Raw genomic sequence first — 20,773 nt, forward strand, 5'->3', positions numbered from 1 at the left:
TTATATAACGTTACCAGGGCCGTAGCCATAAAAACCATGTGGGCAGATTCAAAAGAAGGCTGAAACACAAGACACGTGTACAGTATATACCATTACCAGGGCCGTAGCAGTGGAAACCGTGTACAGTATATACCATTACCAGGGCCGTAGCCATGGAAACCGTGTACAGTATATACCATTACCAGTGCCGTAGCCATGGAAACCGTGTACAGTATATACCATTACCAGGGCCGTAGCAGTGGAAACTTTGTACAGTATATACCATTACCAGGGCCGTAGCCATGGAAACCGTGTACAGTATATACCATTACCAGGGCCGTAGCCATGAAAACCGTGTACAGTATATACCATTACCAGGGCCTTAGCAGTGGGTTGGGCACTAGGGGCACGTGCGTCCCCCAATATTTAAAAAGTATATAAGGAAGTGACCAGTAGAGGTGTGGCTGTGTTCCCCCGCCCCCAATTTTCCGCAATGTTTCTGTATCGTGTCACTCCAAAAATTCGATGCCTTCTGATAATTACAAAATGTTTTCACCAGCTTCAAATGACAATTATAGAGAAAAGGGCTTTGTATATAATGTCGTAGTAAGACCGAAGCATATTGCTACTTCAACGATAGTTTTAAATATTAAATTAATTATTAATTATTAAGAGATTTAAAAATCTCTAACCTGTCAAGGTCAAGAACGAAGATATCGCAGCGTTTATTTCAACAGGTCCAACAATATCAAATCTTGGATTTTCTGAAATTGAAAAAGATATTACATCATATCGACGTTTTAGCTTAATTTTAAACTCCGGCTTTTTCTAGGGATGTTCTTAACTTTATGTGTGTGTGGCTAAAATCAAAGTGAGGCTCTGTAGAAAGGCCTACTTAAAGTGGCAATCGCAGCAGCTTACTTCTGACGGGCCGACGGAAACCTCAACCGAAAAAAGAAGAATCTATTACATGTCGCACTATTTAGCAAGCCATCCGCGCTAAATTATCAGCCACATTCTCGAAGACAGGATGAACACACTGCTTTTGCAATTTTCAAAGATTTGAATTTGTTCCTTAAAAGATCGGAAGTAAACTGGAGTGTATGGTAAAGTCAAACAACAGTGGTAACTGACACTAGGTGGGCAGCAACAGATATTACGTTTCTCGCATGTTTAATGATTTAAATTGGTTATTACCTCAAACTGTCAAGGTCACCACGCTAGCGCGCGTCGTACTGTGATGTACAATTAAAATGAGGCAAAGTGCCACTACTTACCTGTGAAGTAGCCCTACATCTCAACCTCAAGGTGGTCACGCTAGCGCGCGTCGTACTGTGATGTACAATTAAAATGAGGCAAAGTGCCACTACTTACCTGTGAAGTAGCCCTACATCTCAACTTCAAGGTGGTCACGCTAGCGCGCGTCGTACTGTAATGTACAATTAAAATGAGGCAAAGTGCCACTACTTGCATAAAAAGCAGCCTTACATCTCAACCTCAAGGTGGTCACGCTAGCGCGCGTTGTACAGTAATGTACAATAAGAATTAGGCAAAGTGCCACTACTTACCTGTAAAGCAGCCGAATAACTCGACCTCAAGGTGGTCACGCTAGCGCGCGTCACACTGTAATGTTCAATTGAAATCAAGCAAAGCGCCACTGCTTACCTGTAAAGCAGCCCAATATCTCAACCTAAAGGTGTTCACGCTAGCGCGCGCGTCGTACAGTAATGTACTATTAAAATGAGACAAAGTGGCACTGCTTACCTGTAAAGCAGCCGAACAACTCGACCTTGACGCAAACCGTCAGGGGTGAGCTACTCGTAAGGGGGTGAAGCCGTACAAATCGTGTCTCAAGAGAGGGGTTGAGGGGTTGGACTACAAGGGAAGATTCGTCAGTGTTCCCAACGAAAACCTAGAATAGTTAAAGATAATACAGTTTATCCTATTAAGACTGGGCTTTTTTGAGCTGTCTGTGACTGGGGGGGGGGGGGGGGGGGGGGAGGGGCCAAAAGGCCCCCCTCCGTATTATATGAACCGCTTAGGCTATGACCATCAACCTTACAGACAATGATCACCAGCATGCAAAGAATCGTCACGCCCTATTTTGGGTGACGTCGGATCAATTATGACGCCACAATGACGTCAATGTCTAGACCAGAAGACCAGAAAAAGATTGCCATCTTTAATCTGCCACCTTGGATTCTTATGATTTTTGCAAAAGATAAAAAATCTGGGATTATTACAAAAACACGTATTTGCATGCATGTATTACATATAGTGATGATAAATGCATAATAGCTTTTAAAGTGTCATCTAGTAAGTCTCGTGACGCTTTGAGAGAGCAAAATTTACCCACCCTTCCCCATAACCGAAAAAAATTCTAGCGCTCTTTGTGAAACTTGTCATATAAACACAGTTATAGAGGCATTTAAATATGACAAATAGGACCAAAATATGAAAAATTCACTACCTATGTAAGATAAACTGTTGCAATGGTAACATGGAGCGTCTCCTCGACATGTCAATGGCATCATAGCGTTCGCAGATAGATCTTAGGAAAAGTCACCAAGTTTTATCCTCTTTGCTGCTATGTTTCAGAAGTGATTGCAATTTTCCCGGAGGAAATAGGGTATGAATAGTTTATCATAAATTCACAGCTTGTGCATTTACTTCCGGAGGGCGGACGGAAACCTCAAACCAGAGACAAAATAATCTATTAGAATCCGCGCTATTTAACAGGCCATCCGCTCTAAATTATCAGTCACCAAAAAATCCATTATATCTTTCTTTGAAAGTTCTGTTTGTTTGAAACTCCGTTTGGCCCAAATAACAAAACGCTCCCCTTTTAAGCTATACAGTAAACTCGATACACTACCTTTCGTATTCCGGAAGCTTTATATTCAGTCCATTCCAGTCCGTCACGACTGTAAGATAAGTAGTACCCAGTACACCAAGTCTCCGACATTCCCTTTGTAGCAATGCCGCTGACCACCGTAGGCTCACCCAAATCCATCTGAAGGAAGAGGAGGGAGCTGGTGTCGGCACACCATGCTTTGGCACTGCTTAGTCTGGCACTTGCAGCGGAACTTCCTTCGGACATCGACAGGTGGTTGTCGTGGAGACGTGGGAGCAGAGGAGCAAAACATGCTTAAAAAAAAGAAAAGAAGAAAAGAAATGATATCTATTTTGTGCATGGAGTTTTCCGCGGGTAACACGAAGAGGTGAAGTTTATATGATTCGTTTGACCAGGTAATGGACTGGAAAACCATGTAAAAGTTCAAAGGTAGCCTTCATTTATATCTTTTGAGTAGCCAGGTCGTTGTGTAAACCTTGACACACTAAAAACCAGCTAGTCTTTGGAATTTCGCTACAGAGAAGATCCAAGATCGGGATTTTCTGCATGCCCAAAACATTTCGATCTTCTGTCTTTCACTGCTCTGATGTCGAGGGGAAGATGAAGAAAGGACTAGCTGACTGCTTGGCGGGAGGTACCAGTTTTATTATCCTCGACAAAAGGGTTGTACAAGAGTACGAATACTGAGAAACTGAGATATCTAGCACTAAAACCTTGATTATACGGAAATGTCTAGCATGACACTGAAACTCAGAAACGCAAGCTATTCAGGCAATCACCATTATGAGAGTGGGCACTTATATCTTACATGAGAGCTGTGGATAACCGTAGACCTCGGCGCGGAGACAGGGATGACCATGCCATGAGCGAGGCTTTAATTTGATGGAGGTGGCGTACATAGCGCTGGCAAACGTGAGTTTTACTACCGAGTTGCTGTCAAAATTGCCATTAAACACCTTAAAGAGAAAATAGGAAAATATTAGTAAGCGAACCATCAGCTACTTCCTTTATATTGGTTGAATTTGAGAATTCCAGGCGCGTTGGCCAGGGCTCGGTGCATGACGCGCGCAGAAGAAGTTTATGAAAAAAGCATCTATATAATATGCCTGCGAATACTCCACGGCAAATATCGGTTACGAGTCTGAATATAACTGTTTATTTCTAAGAAAATATATCCAAGGGTAATATCTGAAAACTTGACTAAATGTAGTCGACTTGAAGTGACCCTCCATGGGAAACGTACACTATGGTTTTCCGTGCGAAGGCCCAAAATACACGCCTAATCCAGGGAATTTAATGCCGTGCTCAGGAAATTTATTTGCATGCTCACAGAATTTCTTTACGTGCTCACGGAAATATCAAAGCCATAGTGAACGTCTTCCCATGGAGCGTCACTTATCTCAGTTACTTGACTGAATAAGCTGAAATAAATAAATACTTTTTGTGACATGGTATTGCAGGGGAACGTAAAATATCGGCGTGATAATAAATGGAAAAGATAATTACAAACTTGGAATATTGTATACTCCTCGGGGCTGTTGTTGAGCTTCTGGATTAGCCGCAAATGCAGTACATCGCCTTGTTTTATTTCTCGCGTGCTTATTAGTGGTCCACCCATAGCCCTCACTTAAATTTCTGCATCACCACCTAGTTCCAGATGTTAACTTAATAGACTTCCGGAAGACAAGCGGAAGTGTGACCGTCACATGAAACCCTCTATCTTGGGCCCGGTTAATATGAGAACAGGAAACCCAGTAGAAATGCAAGTTGTTCCTTAGTAGTACCTTAGTTGTCTTGTTCTCCTGAATAATGTATTCTTGTCCCTCTATAGTATCGTTGATAGCAATAGTGAGCTCCGTCACCCATTCCTGTCCATTCCCTCGACCCTGGATTGCCACTCCAGTTACCAGGCTTCGCTCGCTCAGCATGATATCGAGGCTCTTTTCAGTATCCGCGGAATCCGGACACCAGCAGGCGTCATTGTCCTTACTCGCCTGGAGATGTAACCGCGCAAACTTTGCAGCCTGGCCGGCCTGCCGGGCCGAGGAGGCCTGGAGCTTGCTGTCTGGGGTAGCGCCGCTTTCCAGACCCAGAGCGAGAGGTGAGTCTTAAAAAGTTATTCAAAAGGTAAAACTTGTGAGACTTCTGCTACACAGAATGTTTGTTTTCAAAGTGCAGCCATTATCGATAATCGTACTGACTTACCTGGTGGATCTGGTGGCTCTGGTAAAGCTTGATTTTCTATCCATCTGTAAACTATGGAAAGGCAATAATAAAAGTATTACAGAAATAATAAATACAGCTTGAACAAGCATGCAGCACTCTGTTAATAGGATCAAAAATTTAACCAATCGATTTGTCGTTTTGTCACATTCCTTCCGAGTAGAGTAGATCCGAATTCGGTCCGAGTACACCCGAAATCATTCTTACTACAGAACCGAAACCATTCTGAGAAAACCTGATATCGGACGCTACTACTTTTTTGTGTGTTTCGAGCCAGAATTTTTACTACAGTGAACGAAAAATGAACAACATGTTATTGCACTGTTGGACAATCAGTCGGCGCAGATTTTTACAGGACACATCTTCTTACTTGCTTACTACTTCTGACTAAAAACTCACCCGATGGCCAACAACAACAAAAATTCCGTCCGTAAAATAGCTGACGAACGCAAATTTTATATTTTTACTTCGATGATGGTGAATTGTTAGTAAAATCTTTGTAAGTTCTTTTATAAGATATCGTCATAATGTAACCATCTCAAAACAAAGTTTCATTATTCATTAACCCAAAACAAAATAGCGGCTGACAAAATTTCTTCAAGTAACAGTAACCCTTTAACCAATCCAATTCGCCATTGGATGGACAACCATGCTATTGTGATACCTGTGTTGAGATAGAAGAGCTCAGCTCGGAGGATCGGGGCGACATGAAAAGTAACCACTACTATACGCACAAGGCGCGTGTTCAGTGGACGCCGGAAGTAATGTTTCATCACTGTATGCCTATCCGAGTTCCCAACGTATTCCTATAAAATCAAAAACAAACAAACAATCACAGTGTGAGAGACTCAGCCTGCGCATGAGACTGCACATGTGACTACCTATCTATGCTTTGCAGACTGTATATTTGAATATCAGATTCCAGAAAAGATCTCCTGTCCCATTGACCTAACCCTAAACTTCTTTTTATCTTTAAAGCCCTAAAGCCTTGCAGAATTTAAATGTACGAAAAAGCTGAGTTTCTGTACCGTTCTCAAACCATCTTCTCTAAGCCACTCCCAGTTCTTGATATCCACCGCGTACTGCAAACTGTACGACTTGACCCAAGAGTCAGACTGTCCACTTCCCTGAGTAGCCAGCCCACCTAAGAAGGCCGTCACGGGAAGCTCGATCTCTAGGAACCCCCCTGAGGATATACCACTCCACCCATTAATATTATGGTGAAGCCTAGCATTTCCGGGAGGGTTAGTTGGGTCTAAATTGTTAGTTCGCAGTTGCCAATGTTGAAGAGTGCGGTTCTGTATTCCCACAGGCGAGCGCCAGGCTGAATAAAAATTATTAGCATTAATGATAGTTCGCTGATTTGACTTTCGTAGCATCAATCATATAGCTGTCCCCATCTTTGTATACTTTAGGAGTAGAAATGAGCCGTTTTTTGTTAAAGGACTGGTGCCAGAAACCGATTCGATAAACTACTGAGATGGAAGTATTATCTGCAAAGGGTTTTATAGACGTGGATCTGGCGAGGGTAGATCGGCAGTGAAGATTCTTGTGTGTGTAGTGTTAGGTTCTGATAATAATTTGACGATATTAATGACAAAATATATAAAACAAATTCATAATGCTAGTTTGGACTATTATTGTTACTTTGATGACGATGATAATGATGATGACGATGATAATGGCGAATGTTGCAGTGGCAATGATGACAATGATGATTAAAGGCAAACGTCGTTGATGAAAATGTAGATGATGCAGTGAACATGGTGGTGATGGTGTAGATGAAGTAGTGAACATGGTGGTGATGGTGTAGATGATGTAGTAAACATGGCGGTGATGGTGCAATGTAGACGATGTAGTGAACATGGTGGTGATGGTGTAGATGATGTAGTGAACATGGTGGTGATGGTGTAGATGATGTAGTAAACATGGTGGTGATGGTGCAATGTAGATGATGTAGTGAACATGGTGGTGATGGTACAATGTAGATGATGTAGTGAACATGGTGGTGATGGTGTAGATGATGTAGTAAACATGGTGGTGATGGTGTAGATGATGTAGTAAACATGGTGGTGATGGTGTAGATGATGTAGTAAACATGGTGGTGATGGTGCAATGTAGATGATGTAGTAAACATGGTGGTGATGGTGTAGATGATTAGTGAACTTGGTGGTGATGGTGCAATGTAGATTATGTAGTAAACATGGTGGTGATGGTGTAGATTATGTAGTAAACATGGTGGTGATGGTACAATGTAGATTATGTAGTGAACATGGTGGTGATGGTGTAGATTATGTAGTAAACATGGTGGTGATGGTACAATGTAGACGATGTAGTGACATGGTGGTGATGGTACAATGTAGATGATGTAGTGACATGGTGGTGATGGTACAATGTAGATTATGTAGTAAACATGGTGGTGATGGTACAATGTAGACGATGTAGTGACATGGTGGTGATGGTACAATGTAGATTATGTAGTGAACATGGTGGTGATGGTACAATGTAGATGATGTAGTAAACATGGTGGTGATGGTGTAGATGATGTAGTGAACATGGTGGTGATGGTACAATGTAGATGATGTAGTGAACATGGTGGTGATGGTGTAGATGAAGTAGTAAACATGGTGGTGATGGTGTAGATGAAGTAGTAAACATGGTGGTGATTGTGTAGATGAAGTAGTAAACATGGTGGTGATGGTGTAGATGAAGTAGTAAACATGGTGGTGATTGTGTAGATGATGTAGTAAACATGGTGGTGATGGTGTAGATGATGTAGTGAACATGGTGGTGATGGTGTAGACGATGTAGTGAACATGGTGGTGATGGTACAATGTAGATTATGTAGTGAATATGGTGGTGATGGTACAATGTAGATTATGTAGTGAATATGGTGGTGATGGTACAATGTAGATTATGTAATGAACATGGTGGTGATGGTACAATGTAGATTATGTAATGAACATGGTGGTGATGGTCTAATGTAGATGATTATGTTATAAATATGTTGATAATGATTCGGGAAGTGATGATAATAACGATATATACTACACTATGGCCACTCACGTTGGTAAAAAGGGACCCGTTTGTACAGTCTACACCCACTATTCGCGTTATTCACTTCCTCAACCCAGTCCATCTCCTTCCACTCGTTACCATCGACGCCCTTGTACCCAATGAAGCAGTATGAATCCCTCATGGTTAAGGCGGGCATCACGGCCCCGACACGCCCCAAAACACTAATTAGACCGGCATCATCAAGCTTCGTATTCCCGTCTGCGCTGATGAGCACTACGGTCCCGTACGGTGCTGATTCGAGCATCTGTTTGAAGCGTCCACTTGCGGTTGCGTCATCGACCATGTCAAATGACTGGGCGTCTATCATATGTCCTTTAAAATAGACCAATAATTGAGGGTTTTTTGCATGGTGTGAAGGCGCGGCTGGATCCACAACCCTTATTAAAGAGCTGGGTAGAGGTGGTGGTGGTGGGGGGGGGGGGGAGGTTTCCATCCCTCGCTGTTTCACAATGATTGATATCTTTGAGATTTTAAGCGAACTAAAGTCTCTAAAGTTAAACTTAAGTCTCGTAGTAAACATCGCTAGACGGCATTCTACATAGACCATTCCAAATATAAGCTAGCGCGCATTACCATTGAAACCTACCTCAAATACCAGAATGCAGCGCGCGCGCGTAGTTGAGGTAGGTTTCTATGTCGGGTGCGCGTGCATGCTTATAGCTGGAAAGACCTGTTCATGTTAAGCAAATTTGGTAGGACAGACTAGGTTAGAACTAACGTCGTGTCTTCGTATAGTAAATTAAGGTGAGTAAACCCGATATCCCCCCCCCTCCCTACCGCCTTCAAGAGATGGATTATCCGGGATTATCATTAATGACCGTTCATAGATAATCGTACGAGTTTTAACAGGAGTGGGCCCAAAAGGGACTGTCAAGTCATTTTCTCCTGTGTTTTAGATAATGTCTCATACATTTACTGCATTTTGGATGGCCAAAAATGATACCTCGAGGGGGGTTACGCAGTCATAGGTATCATATGGAATAAGCATAGTATTTGAAGATTCCCCTATTAGGAATGACCCACTTTTTTGCCGCCAAGGGGGTGCCCCCCTGTGTACGCGCCTGAGCTACGCCCCTGCTGTCGTAGAACTGCCATTTTCCATTTGATTTTCGCCATAGGCACTGACAACGTTTGTTTTAGAATACGGTGTAAAGAGACAAATAAATATCCTGAAAACTTACCGGTGCCAAACGATAAGAGAGTTACTTTATGGCGATTGTTCTCGCTCAGATAGCTGTATTCCGACACTCTTATGGTGCCTTGATCAACAAGCACAAGAGATGGGTTATCTGTAAAAAAAAATTGGAATGTATACCAGCTATTACTTTGTTTTTGCTTATCTTAATTAATTAACCAAAAAAACAAGCAGTATATTTATGCAATAAAATTAAAAAAAGGCCAATCACGCCACCATTTTATGCTCGCTCGATGGCGAGACACAAAGCAAATTCCAGCAACCAAGATATTTTCAAAAAATCTTCAGCAATAACATATCAGACTTCATTCCCAGATTGTTATTTTGACGTTTCCTTGCAAACAAAAGAAGTGGGTGATCGACATCCTTTAAGTCTGAGACCTAGATTAGACGCCGTTCTTTTCATGTACCGTTCCGAATGCAAATGAACCAATTCGATTGTTCTAAATTTATTTGCATTTGGAACGGTACATGAAAAGAACGGCGTTTGTCGTCGTAGGCGTAACACGTTTATTCATTTATTAGCCGAATTAGCCGATGGAAATGGATGCGTGGTGTAACTTAGTAATGGGCGAAAATGTGAAATGATGGTGAAGAGAATGATAATGATAATGATGATCATATCAATGATTGGGAGGGAGGGGAGGGAGGGTGTTCAGGGGGCTGCGTTCGCACAACGGTGGAAAATCCGCTTCCAGTTCGCAATAGACATTCTATTTGTAGAGAAAACTATGAAGCATAAGCGACATAGATAAAAAAAAAGCCATTCTAGATCATTCGGGTATGTTATAAATCTAAATGTCAAACTTTCTTGTAGCCAAATCCGATAATAAACGTCCCGTGGAGATGACATAAACGGCTTGGTTATGACGACAAGAAAATATTGTAATTGATGAGTACTACCCCTACCGTTTATACTCGCCGGCTCCTTTACTTCGCCTTTCACAAGCCATTCGTGGTGGTGTTTGATCCACCAAGATACTGACACTCCACCCGGACAGCTAATAATGGAAAAAAATTGCTTAACTCACAATAGTTATTGGTACCTTGGGTACCAAAGTCTTGAGCTTCGTTCGTTAAAGCCGCATTGTCACCAGTTTACTTCCGGTCGATTACCTTACAATCGCCGATGATTTTTAACTGAAAACGCGAAAAATATTTCAAAATATTGAAAGCAGGGTGTTTATTGGAAGTTTCTTTGAGGATGTGATTGATAATTTAGAGCGGATGGCCTGTTAAACATCTCGGATTCTAATAGATTTTTTTGTCTTTTAACGGTTGAGGTTTCCGTCGGTCCTCCGGAGGAAACTGGTGACAATGCGGCTTTAACTGTGCGCCGAGAAGCCTCGCAGTCAGTAACCAGCGCATGGTAAACAAACGAAGCTCGAGACTCTGGTACACAGGGTAGTTTAATGCTATATGAATTCTTCATTTCATCTTTTATTAAGTCTTTTAATGGGAAACCAACATCGTTCTCTTTTACTCAACACTTCAATTTCCCAAGTCTCTCCAGAGACTGTTGTTCATACATGGTACAACTGAGTCACCACCCAAGTTGGCATCTACACCTGTGAGGCGTTACCCAAGGCGTACACCTAGACCTGTAGTACGTCTGGACTTTTAAAGGGACTATTAGATGTATTTAGCTCTCAGTCGTTGACCATTGTTTACATGTTTAAGGTAGTTCATTGGGATAAGCTACCTGTGTTGTATAACCTTATTTGGAGTGTCTCGTTGGCATGTCGGGGGGTGTTCAGAAAAAAAATGAAGTTCAGTTGTTGAGTTCAACGAGCTGTGTATTAGTGATGTTTTAGCCCCGAAAACATTACACAACTCACCTTGAAAAAATGTTTTACAAACTTTTATATGTGTCACTAACTTTTAAAAACGTCATTATTCATGTACATTGACATGTTTTACTCTCTTTGACGTGTATTACCACTTTTATATGTGTCACTGTGGCGCTCGATCACACAGACAAGTGCTACTCACTCCGACTCGTTCACTTTGACATATGTCACTCTCTTTAAAGTGTGTTACTCACTATGAAAATTGTCATTTACTTTCACATGTGATACTCATTTTGACACGTGTCACTTACTTTGACATTTGTCACCCACTTTGGCGTATATGAGTCACTTTGTTAAATGAACCCTTTGTCTCACTCACTTTTACATGTGCCACTCACTTTTGACACATGATACTCACTTTGACATGTGCCACTCACTTTTGACACATGATACTCACTTTGACATGTGCCACTTACTTTTGACACATGATACTCACTTTGACATGCGCCACTCACTTTTGACACACGATACTATCTTTGACATGTGCCACTCACTTTTGACACATGATACTAACTTTGACATGCGCCACTCACTTTTGACACACGATACTCACTTTGACATCTGCCACTCACTTTTGACACATGATACTCACTTTGACATGCGCCACTCACTTTTGACACATGATACTATCTTTGACATGTGCCACTCACTTTTGACACACGATACTAACTTTGAGGGTGAGACAAGGCAGTCAGACGTTGATAAATCGACACTGTACAACCTCCCTTTATCGGAGTACAAGGCTCCAAACCGGTGAGGAAAGCTTGAAATTCTTTGCAGATAGGCGCTTCCCCCACGATAATCCTTGATATTTGATCGGTAGTAGGGCGATATGGATGACCCGTGCACAGTGGTAAAGTCGTAAACGTCCATAGGCCAATAATGAGTCTCTATTGGCTCTGCGATACAAAGAAAGATAATTCTAAAATGTAGGGGAGTAGCCAGGGGAGGGCCCGGGCCCCCCTCTAGCAGCTAAAAATACAGTAAATATATGGGGCATCATTGAAACACAGGGCAAAAATGCCTTACAAGAGTCTTTTGGGCCCCCTCAAATGAAAGGCCCTGACTACGCCCCTGAAATTTCCGTTGATCCAGCTTGCGTGCAGCGTTTTTTTCTAAGGCACGAAACTCAGTGCAGATCAGATTATAGATATTTCAATAGCGAACTAAATCCGATTTTAGAAAAATGCAGAAACATAAACGAAACAAAAAGACGGAATAATAATGCCCTTGAAAAGTTCCAACCGATAATCTTGGTTATTTGCTTCATGATCATTGCAAAAACAAACAAACAAACAAACAAACAAACTTACGATTTTCTCAGCCTCTATCATTTGAAAATTACAAATTCTATATATTTTTTAAATCAGCTTTTCGGCAAGAAAATGGCTACATAAGACTATACCCCCACTTTACCATCTGCGTACAAAATTTGAATTCTATTTATAAAGAAAAAATAAAGAAAAACTTCTAGTAGAATTATAGAGAAATTAGAAAGAAATTATATGATAAGACTTTTCGACTAAAACAAAGAAAGAAATGAACATTTTAACAGGATGCGCATGCATATTAGATGATGTGAAACTCTGGAGCCAATCCTGTTCCAAAAGCCCGCGTACGTACAGCAGCTGGTCAAATGGTTCTCGGGCTCTGAGGAGAAGATTCGTTTAAAACAGGCTTACCTAAGCGGAGTTGAATAGATGCATTCAAAGAAAGGTTTCCTTCATTCGCAGAAGCGCTCTTTTCGGCGATCCAATAATCTAGCTTTCCCTTTCTCCCAATCAGAATGAACTGCGTATTCTCTCCAAGGGGTAGGGCGCTCTGCGCGCCAAGTTCATAGAGAGACATTAAACCACGTGGCGTGTTCCTATAAAGATAAATACAGCACTTTAAGACACACCAAGCAACGTGGCGTGTTCTTATAAACATACAGTCGTTTGACAAAAGGTTGTCGTCAACCGGCTTTGCGACTACGCAGCCCGCATGTAAGGGCGCGTTTTTTTTTCATTCATTCTGGAATGGTTGGTAGAGAAGGTTAAGGGCTTATGGTACTATCTCGTTGCTACGAAACACCGTTGCTACGAAATGGAAAAGCGCTACATTAGGTTGAAGAGACTAAACTCGCCGCGTGAAGTCCAACTTGATTTAGTGGCCCAGTGGTTAGCGCATTTGACTCATAAACAAGCTCTCCGTGTTCAATCCCGGGTCGATTCTAGTTTTTTTCATTATTTTCTTCGAAACTCCAATTCTACCTTCTACCTTTTTTTCTTTTTTCTCCATGAGATAAAATAAACTTTCGACATTTTGTAGAAGAAAATGCAATTTTTTCAATTTTCTTTTTATTCTCTAGTTTTTAGAGAATAAAAATAGATGGCGAAAAAAACAAGATGGCGGCCATTTCCGCGCGAGAAAAACATGTTAATTTTCAACATTTTACAACAATTGTGATTTGTTTTCACTCAAACCATTGATATTACTATTCCTAACAACTTAGTGCATGGGATTTTTGATTTTTGAAGAAATAAAAAAGTTATTACCAAATATGTGGTTTTCGGAGAACATAAAATTTCGCCATTTCTCGCAGTATCAACATTTCGCAAATCGGATGCGTAAAGTTTTAAAAAAATAGTGATGGCAAAAAATGACGTTAGATTTGAACACTAGCTTCTCTGACACGTATTTCTGTTCTGGGTCACGTGACCATGGGAGGGGTCAAATGACGTCATCACTTTAGTCATTTATGTCTAAAACACTTATGTTGAAAGTTCCAAGAGATTTGACAATAACAGAAGCTTTTGTAAAACAAACCAATTTCCCTAGCAACGGCCTCAAGAGATAGTACCATAGGCCCTTAAGAATGGCATTCGAGTCATTCTGCTACAGGTAGCAGAATGGGTGGAATGGCCTTCGTTCCATTCCGGAATGGGAACGCGGGATAAACGAACGCGCGCTTTTTCTATTCTAATCATTCTCATTCCGGAATCACGAGTAAGCTAAGCGCCTAGCTAATATATAGCTAGGCGCTTCAGTGGTTTTTACCCATGCTTACATGCGGGCTTGTCGCGTAGTCGCAAAGCCGGTTGATGACAACCTTTGTCAAACGACTGTAAATATAGCACCAAAAGAGACATCAAGCCACTTGGTGGAATAAACGTCTGTGATCTGCAGTCTGTAATCTGTAGTCTGTGATCTGCAGTCTGTGATCTGCAGTCTGTGATCTGCAGTCTGTAATCTGTAGTCTGTGATCTGTAGTCTGTGATCTGCAGTCTGTAATCTGTAGTCTGTAATCTGCAGTCTGTGATCTGTAGTCTGTGATCTGTAGTCTGTGATCTGCAGTCTGTAATCTGTGATCTGTAGTCTGTAATCTGTAGTCTGTGATCTGTAGTCTGTGATCTGTAGTCTGTGATCTGTAGTCTGTAATCTGTAGTCTGTAATCTGTAGTCTGTGATCTGTAGTCTGTAATCTGTAGTCTGTGATCTGTAGTCTGTGATCTATAGTCTGTAATCTGTTGTCTGTAATCTGTAGTCTGTAGTCTGTGATCTGTAGTCTGTGATCTGTGATCTATAGTCTGTAGTCTGTGATCTGCAGTCTGTAATCTGTAGTCTGTAATCTGTAGTCTGTTATCTGGAGTCTGTAAACTGGATTCTGTAATCTGGACTCTGTAATCTGGAGTATGTGATCTGTAATCTGGAGTCTGTAATCTGGAGTCTGTAATCTAGAGTATGTAATCTGGACTCTGTAATCTAGAGTCTGTGGATCTGTAATCTGGAGTCACGTTTACCTATGGCCAGAGTCTTTGACGACCACCACCACCATTGTTCCATTTTCCAAACCATCGATAAAGTGACTCATGTTATTACCAGCGCTTTCGTCACTTTGGGTGTTGAAGTTCGCTGTGGCGAGGAACTCCCCACTGGAAACGTTAAGCGCCACCAGATTATGGCCAGGTTTGTTTGGACAATACTCCATTCCGTTTACCTATAAAAATAGAAAAATGATATGAAATATACACCGAAGACAGTATATCTAGGAATGCAAATATGTGAAACCAGTCAAAATAATGAATGCATATAAAACGCTGGAATATCAATTTGTTTCAATTGGTTATTTTCCTTTCCAATATTTTAATTTTAATCTATTTTCTCGAAGACTTAATTATTGTCAATAATTATGATGGACATAATATTTCTAACCTGAAAAAAAAATTTATACATGTGATCATGAAGCATGAATCAGTTATATCAAATGCTGGGAATAGGCCTGCTGTTATGATTTTTACATCCGAAGTAAAACAATGAGCTAGTTTTACAATGCGTCGTTTTAGTTTCATAGGGTGAGCTCCCGCGCGACACGTCGTCAAAGAAAAACAACTGAGTCGTTTATATTCTTTTACCCCTCAAAAGAGAAAATACTAACTACATCAAGCAGTTATGGCCTAATTTCGGCGGAGATTTACGAATACAAAATCATATATTGCCTTATGCACTCTTTTTTTTAACAAGAATCCATTCTATAAGAACGTCCAGCCTGAGATTTCACCAATTTCTAAGAACATGCTAAGAACACGTCGAGGTGAGCCTGTTATTTGAGGATAACAGCAATTATTTTTTTCGGGGTCCGGTATCCATCAAATCGCGCGATCTGATTGGCTCTCGTGAGGTCCGGTATCCTACAATCCGGACCCCGCGATACTGGCCCGCTCATCTCCAAAGCTCGAAATAGTGAGTCGATTTGTAAAATGGCCATCGAAAACTAAATTTTTACTCCCGAGATTAAAGATCTTCACACTAAAACGGCATTTTATTTGTCATTTTATTTAGAATCAATGACTTTACGGAAAATCGGCTTCAAACTCCCTGTGTTTTGACAATTTCCCGCCATAATGATTTTGCAACGCGCGCGAGAATTTCAAGTTTGCTGAAAGTTTATTTGGGATAAAAAAAGGCAGCAAATCGTCTCTTCATATGAAGAAAAACGACAAATTACTCTTTGAATTTATCTGCATAACCAGCTTAACGTATACACATTCAAGAGAAGTTCTTTTAGTGAATATATCTTATCATCTGTGGAGGATTTAAAGCGAAAGAAGACATTTCTACGATGAAATCGAGTTGAGAACGACTTATCAATTTGGACTAAATTATTTTACAAAATTGTTGGTCAAAATTCAGAGAATGTCTTCTTTGCGGGTTCTGTATTTCTGGAGGATTAAAAGCGTTGGAAATACAAAATGAAGTTTATTGAATGATCATAAGTGAACAATATTTTCACAAACATCGACGAAAGTCAAAATATTTATATGCACTAAAAGTTAAGAACGCACTTTTAAAACATTTTCTGCCTTAAAATGCTCCAAAAATACGAACCTCAGTTGAAAGTTACACATTCCTATACCATGCTGATCAATGAAATATGAAATAATATATATTTTCAAATTCTATATTCAGTATTCTTGAATCCAAATAGTGAATAAGGCATATAATACATTTTTTGGGCATCAACATTTCGAGAAGAGAAGAGAAGACACAGAGATAATAAAAAAACGCATTCGGAAGTCAAAGTTTTATTGTGCTGTTCTCACTACAATGATATAGATACATATTATATAGGATTTTCTATTATGGCTCATAGTTTGTCTTGAGAAAACTGAATAAAAAAATTCTAGTAAAGCATTTGCTTTTTACTTTTACGAATTATCCTCTAGCTCCAACAAATTACCCCTGCCCTTGTCAGGGGTAATTATGAGAAGAAATATCGAAATAAAAACAGAAGTTTACATTTTATTCATCAAACTCAATCAAAAATATTACAATAGCTTCCAAAGATCAAGAATGGAAACATATGCTTTTACAATAGAATGACAAAATACATGCTTTTTAAACTAGAATGATGAAACACATGCCTTTTTTGGGGGCAGCATAGCAAAATAGCCACTCCCAGAGACTCTTTAAGAATTCCCCACTTTCTGGGTACATCGCCTGAGCAAAGTCTTTATTCGCTTTCTAATCTTGGCACTGCAGGAGAAGTACACAAATGGGTGTACACTCGGTGCACTCAGCAACAGCGTGACAAATAGGGGCATCAGGGTAGTCTCGACTCGTTCGGCTTCTTCGGTCGCTATAGCTTCAACGGCGATGCTTAGAACAGATACAGGGACGTAGCAGAGGATCAATAACAGGGTGATGACAAGGACAGTCTTCAGGGCCTTGCGCTCGGACAGAGTGTTGGCGGTTGGGTCGAAACGATTATTTCCGGCGGCGATGGCTACGGCATGCTTGTGAGAGATGCGATAGACGCGCAAGTGAAGAGCGACCATGGCGCAGCAAAGTGACAAGACGTACAGAAACCATAAGGCAAGTACCTCAGGGAAATAGGGCACCAGGAGTACGCGAATCAGATGATGAAGAGGCAACCGATGGTCGATACCCCGATAGCGGTGTAACTTTTCTCTACTGTGACCAAGTCTGGGTAGCGCAACGGGCGGGTGATCGCAATGAAAAGGTCACCAGTTGCCAAGCAAAGTATGGTCAAGCCAGCTGTGATGGAATACACCGCAAATATATCAATGAAGATTCTTGTATTGGACTGGCATATGGGTTGGTATGGCTTTACAATTATCAATATTTAAGCTCTGGCATTGTTAGTCTGTGAGATAAGTCCCGTAAGAGCGTCGTTAGCGGCGAGGCTTGCCAGGAGAATATTGGCAGGAACTTTTAGTTCTCGGACCATCGCGACGGTCAGCACAACCAGTAGGTTTCCCCCGATGGACGGTGTAAGAAGCGCGACGTTGGCAGCAGCCAGGGATTTTAGCGAGCTCCGGGTTTTGCCTGGTGAATGTTTGGTACTGGTGCAAGATTTTGTTTTCGATGAACTTGTTCATATTGATACAATGGTTAGAAGTGTTGGTAAGGTTTGTGAGGCTTGGGTAGGAAGAGTTTCCTTCAAAGAGCGCCATGACAAGGCGAGTCTTGTCTTATCTGACGATAGTGGAAAACACTTGGTCTATTAGCTCACGTTCCGTGACGAGTTATGGAAAATTGCTCTTTTTATTTCATTTTAAGAATCAATCTGAATTAAAAGGAAGGATGTATGTAGGGAAAAAAGACTGCGTCAATTATTGTGAAGTTGCCATTGACGTCATAGAGAGGAGTGTTAAAACACTTAAAGAAGAACATTGTCGAAATCAGAGCTACAATATTATTTAGCAGCTGGAATTAGCTATATAATTTATATAACTGCCGAGCAAGCTGAAAAAATAATAATAGAAATTGGAACTACATTGGAAAGCATTTTCCCTGGATCTGATTCCCTGGATAACGAAACCAAAAAAGTCCATTTCAATAATTCTATCAGACAAAGCCAAATGATTGCTGCTTTTAGTCGTAAATACAACATGTTTTTGTTGTTTCTATTTCTATAAATTGTAATTACTTGACGGGGTAACAAATGGTTTTCCGAGTTTTCCCGAATTTTCCGAATTTTCGAAGGGTGCACTCAATGCTCGTTTTTTTTAAAAAAAGAAAAATGCTCGAATGCTTATTTTCTGGAAAAAAAAAATAAATGCTCCAATGCTCGTTTTATCTTTACTTGAGTCGCTTTTGCTTGTACTGATTAAAAAGAATTGGAACGGTAGTGTCAAATATCTCCCCTGAATCCTTGAGTGTACTATGACGTCATCTTCTAATCTCTATCTCTTCTTTAGAGGATAAAATTTAGGGGTAGTATATAGGATGGAAATCGTGATTTGGGGCATAAGGGAGGAATGAAGTGAGAAAATAGGAAGCTTTGCCATCTTCAATTTAATCGCACACAGTGAAGGCTTCGTTTTTCACGTTCGTTTTTATTAATGTTTTTGATCCTGCGCGCGGTACCTAGAATACGGAACGGTTAGTGTGTACAAAGGTAAATCACAGGTTACCATGACAGAGCAGTGCGATGGCCCTTGTGATGTAGATGTGTTTATAGACGCGATGATATTCAGTGGTCCTGACAAAAAAAAAATAACGTATGCTGACAAAGCGACAATATGATAAAAAGTTAACTATCCATCACTTATAACCCCCATCCCTTTACCAGCTATGGCTATTTGCGCATTGGGCTTGAAGTTACTCGATGGCTTGTGATGACTTTTCAACTCTCCACCCTCCCCCCAAAGTAAGTCCTTGCAAAGTACATGAGGCCTTCTCACTTTTTCAGTATTTTTATGAATCGGGGTCCCTGTGGTGAGTTGAACCGGAACCGGAAGCCGGTAGAGGGAAGGGGGACAAAATAAATGAGATCACGATCCCTCTAACCCAGGCCCCCACTCTTTCTTGAACACGCCACAGGTAACCCGAAATAGAAAAAAAGCCTTTTTCGCCAAATCACTGGAGACCCCGGCGGAGGAGGCCAATGAAGCGTGAGGTTACTTGATATGGTAACTCACTAACTCACCCAGCTTGTACCCCAACAGTTTGAGCCGCATGCACTTGCGACCTTCAGAGTCCAAAGGGGTGATTTGCATAATCTTCATGGCTGCAGGACCAGAGGGAAGGTCCAACACACGAAACTCTGACGAGCTGGTAAGACCACTGACAGTCTGAAAAATAGAACACAATTACAAACAGGGACAGTTCTAGCTTTTCGATGAGGGGGGGGGGGTTAGACTCGATGATAATGGAGGGGAGAAGGTTCCCTTATTCTGTTGGCTTTCTGACTCTCACTTGCACAGCTAGCGGTCTCGTTGATTAAAGTTGCCTAAGTACGGAGAATTATCAACAACCCAGAGACAAGCATGCAATTTTAACTTTGATTGAAAAACAGAATAAAACCGACGGTAGCTAAAGAATTGGAGACCCATTTCGCTTCTAAATATGGAATTAAAGATTGCCTCAAAAGTTATTGTCAAGCGACTAGAGAAAGTGCTTCCATCCATAGTCCATAATGACCAAAATGCCTTCGATTTTTGATGCTGTGCGCGACGTTGTGGATTATATTAAATTAAAAAAAAATATCTATCTATCTAGGTATACTTTCGGCCATCGATTTTGAAAAGGCCTTTGATTCGGTAAATAGAGTTTTTCTTTTTTCTGGCAAATCTCTGATTGACACGGTTATGACGTCTCATAATAACATCAGCAGCTGTGCCATAAAGTACGTTTTTGCTAATCCCTATTTTTCACCGCAATTTTAAAGCTTCCAAACTTCTTTTTTAGTCCCTTCCTTTACTATATTTCATAATGAATATGTGCAGCAATGGGCTCTTTCAAGCTCTTCGGGAGAGTTGATTTGTGTATTGATAATATGTGTAATCAAATTATAACTACTTACTAACCGAGAGCGAGATCATGCCGGGATATATCAAACTGAGACTTTGGCGTATCGACCGAGGCTTTGCGAACGGTCGAAGTTAGTAAGTTGTTTATTATAAGCTTTTTAAAATAAAAATGACAAAAAAAATCAACTTTCGCTTTCGGGCGAATATCGATTAGTTTATGGATCGATTTCAAAAAGGCGGGAAAACAAGAAACACTCGCGCGCTGCCAAATCAAAAATGTAAATGAGTGAATAGATTCAACAAGTATTAATTGGACGACTTTTCGGACCTTTTGGAAG

At 40.8% G+C, this 20,773-nt stretch overlaps 1 protein-coding gene across 1 annotated transcript in view; it reads right to left on the reverse strand.

Annotated features, from left to right (window-relative positions):
- Positions 1-20,773, reverse strand: part of LOC5515625 — a 52,230-nt gene that overhangs the window by 23,881 nt on the left and 7,576 nt on the right. The window contains exons 8-23 of the mRNA XM_048722788.1: positions 19,613-19,757; positions 19,098-19,165; positions 14,961-15,157; positions 12,862-13,046; positions 11,850-12,078; positions 10,239-10,330; positions 9,316-9,423; positions 8,123-8,446; positions 6,085-6,380; positions 5,721-5,862; positions 5,039-5,089; positions 4,618-4,940; positions 3,642-3,789; positions 2,855-3,126; positions 1,744-1,891; positions 672-743 (exon numbers count right to left, since the gene is read on the reverse strand). Of these exons, the coding sequence (XP_048578745.1) occupies positions 672-743; positions 1,744-1,891; positions 2,855-3,126; positions 3,642-3,789; positions 4,618-4,940; positions 5,039-5,089; positions 5,721-5,862; positions 6,085-6,380; positions 8,123-8,446; positions 9,316-9,423; positions 10,239-10,330; positions 11,850-12,078; positions 12,862-13,046; positions 14,961-15,157; positions 19,098-19,165; positions 19,613-19,757 (2,800 nt within the window). The remainder of the gene's footprint in view (positions 1-671; positions 744-1,743; positions 1,892-2,854; positions 3,127-3,641; positions 3,790-4,617; positions 4,941-5,038; positions 5,090-5,720; positions 5,863-6,084; positions 6,381-8,122; positions 8,447-9,315; positions 9,424-10,238; positions 10,331-11,849; positions 12,079-12,861; positions 13,047-14,960; positions 15,158-19,097; positions 19,166-19,612; positions 19,758-20,773) is intronic.

This window comes from Nematostella vectensis, chromosome 15, assembly GCF_932526225.1.
Source record: "Nematostella vectensis chromosome 15, jaNemVect1.1, whole genome shotgun sequence".
NCBI classification, from domain to species: domain Eukaryota; kingdom Metazoa; phylum Cnidaria; class Anthozoa; order Actiniaria; family Edwardsiidae; genus Nematostella; species Nematostella vectensis.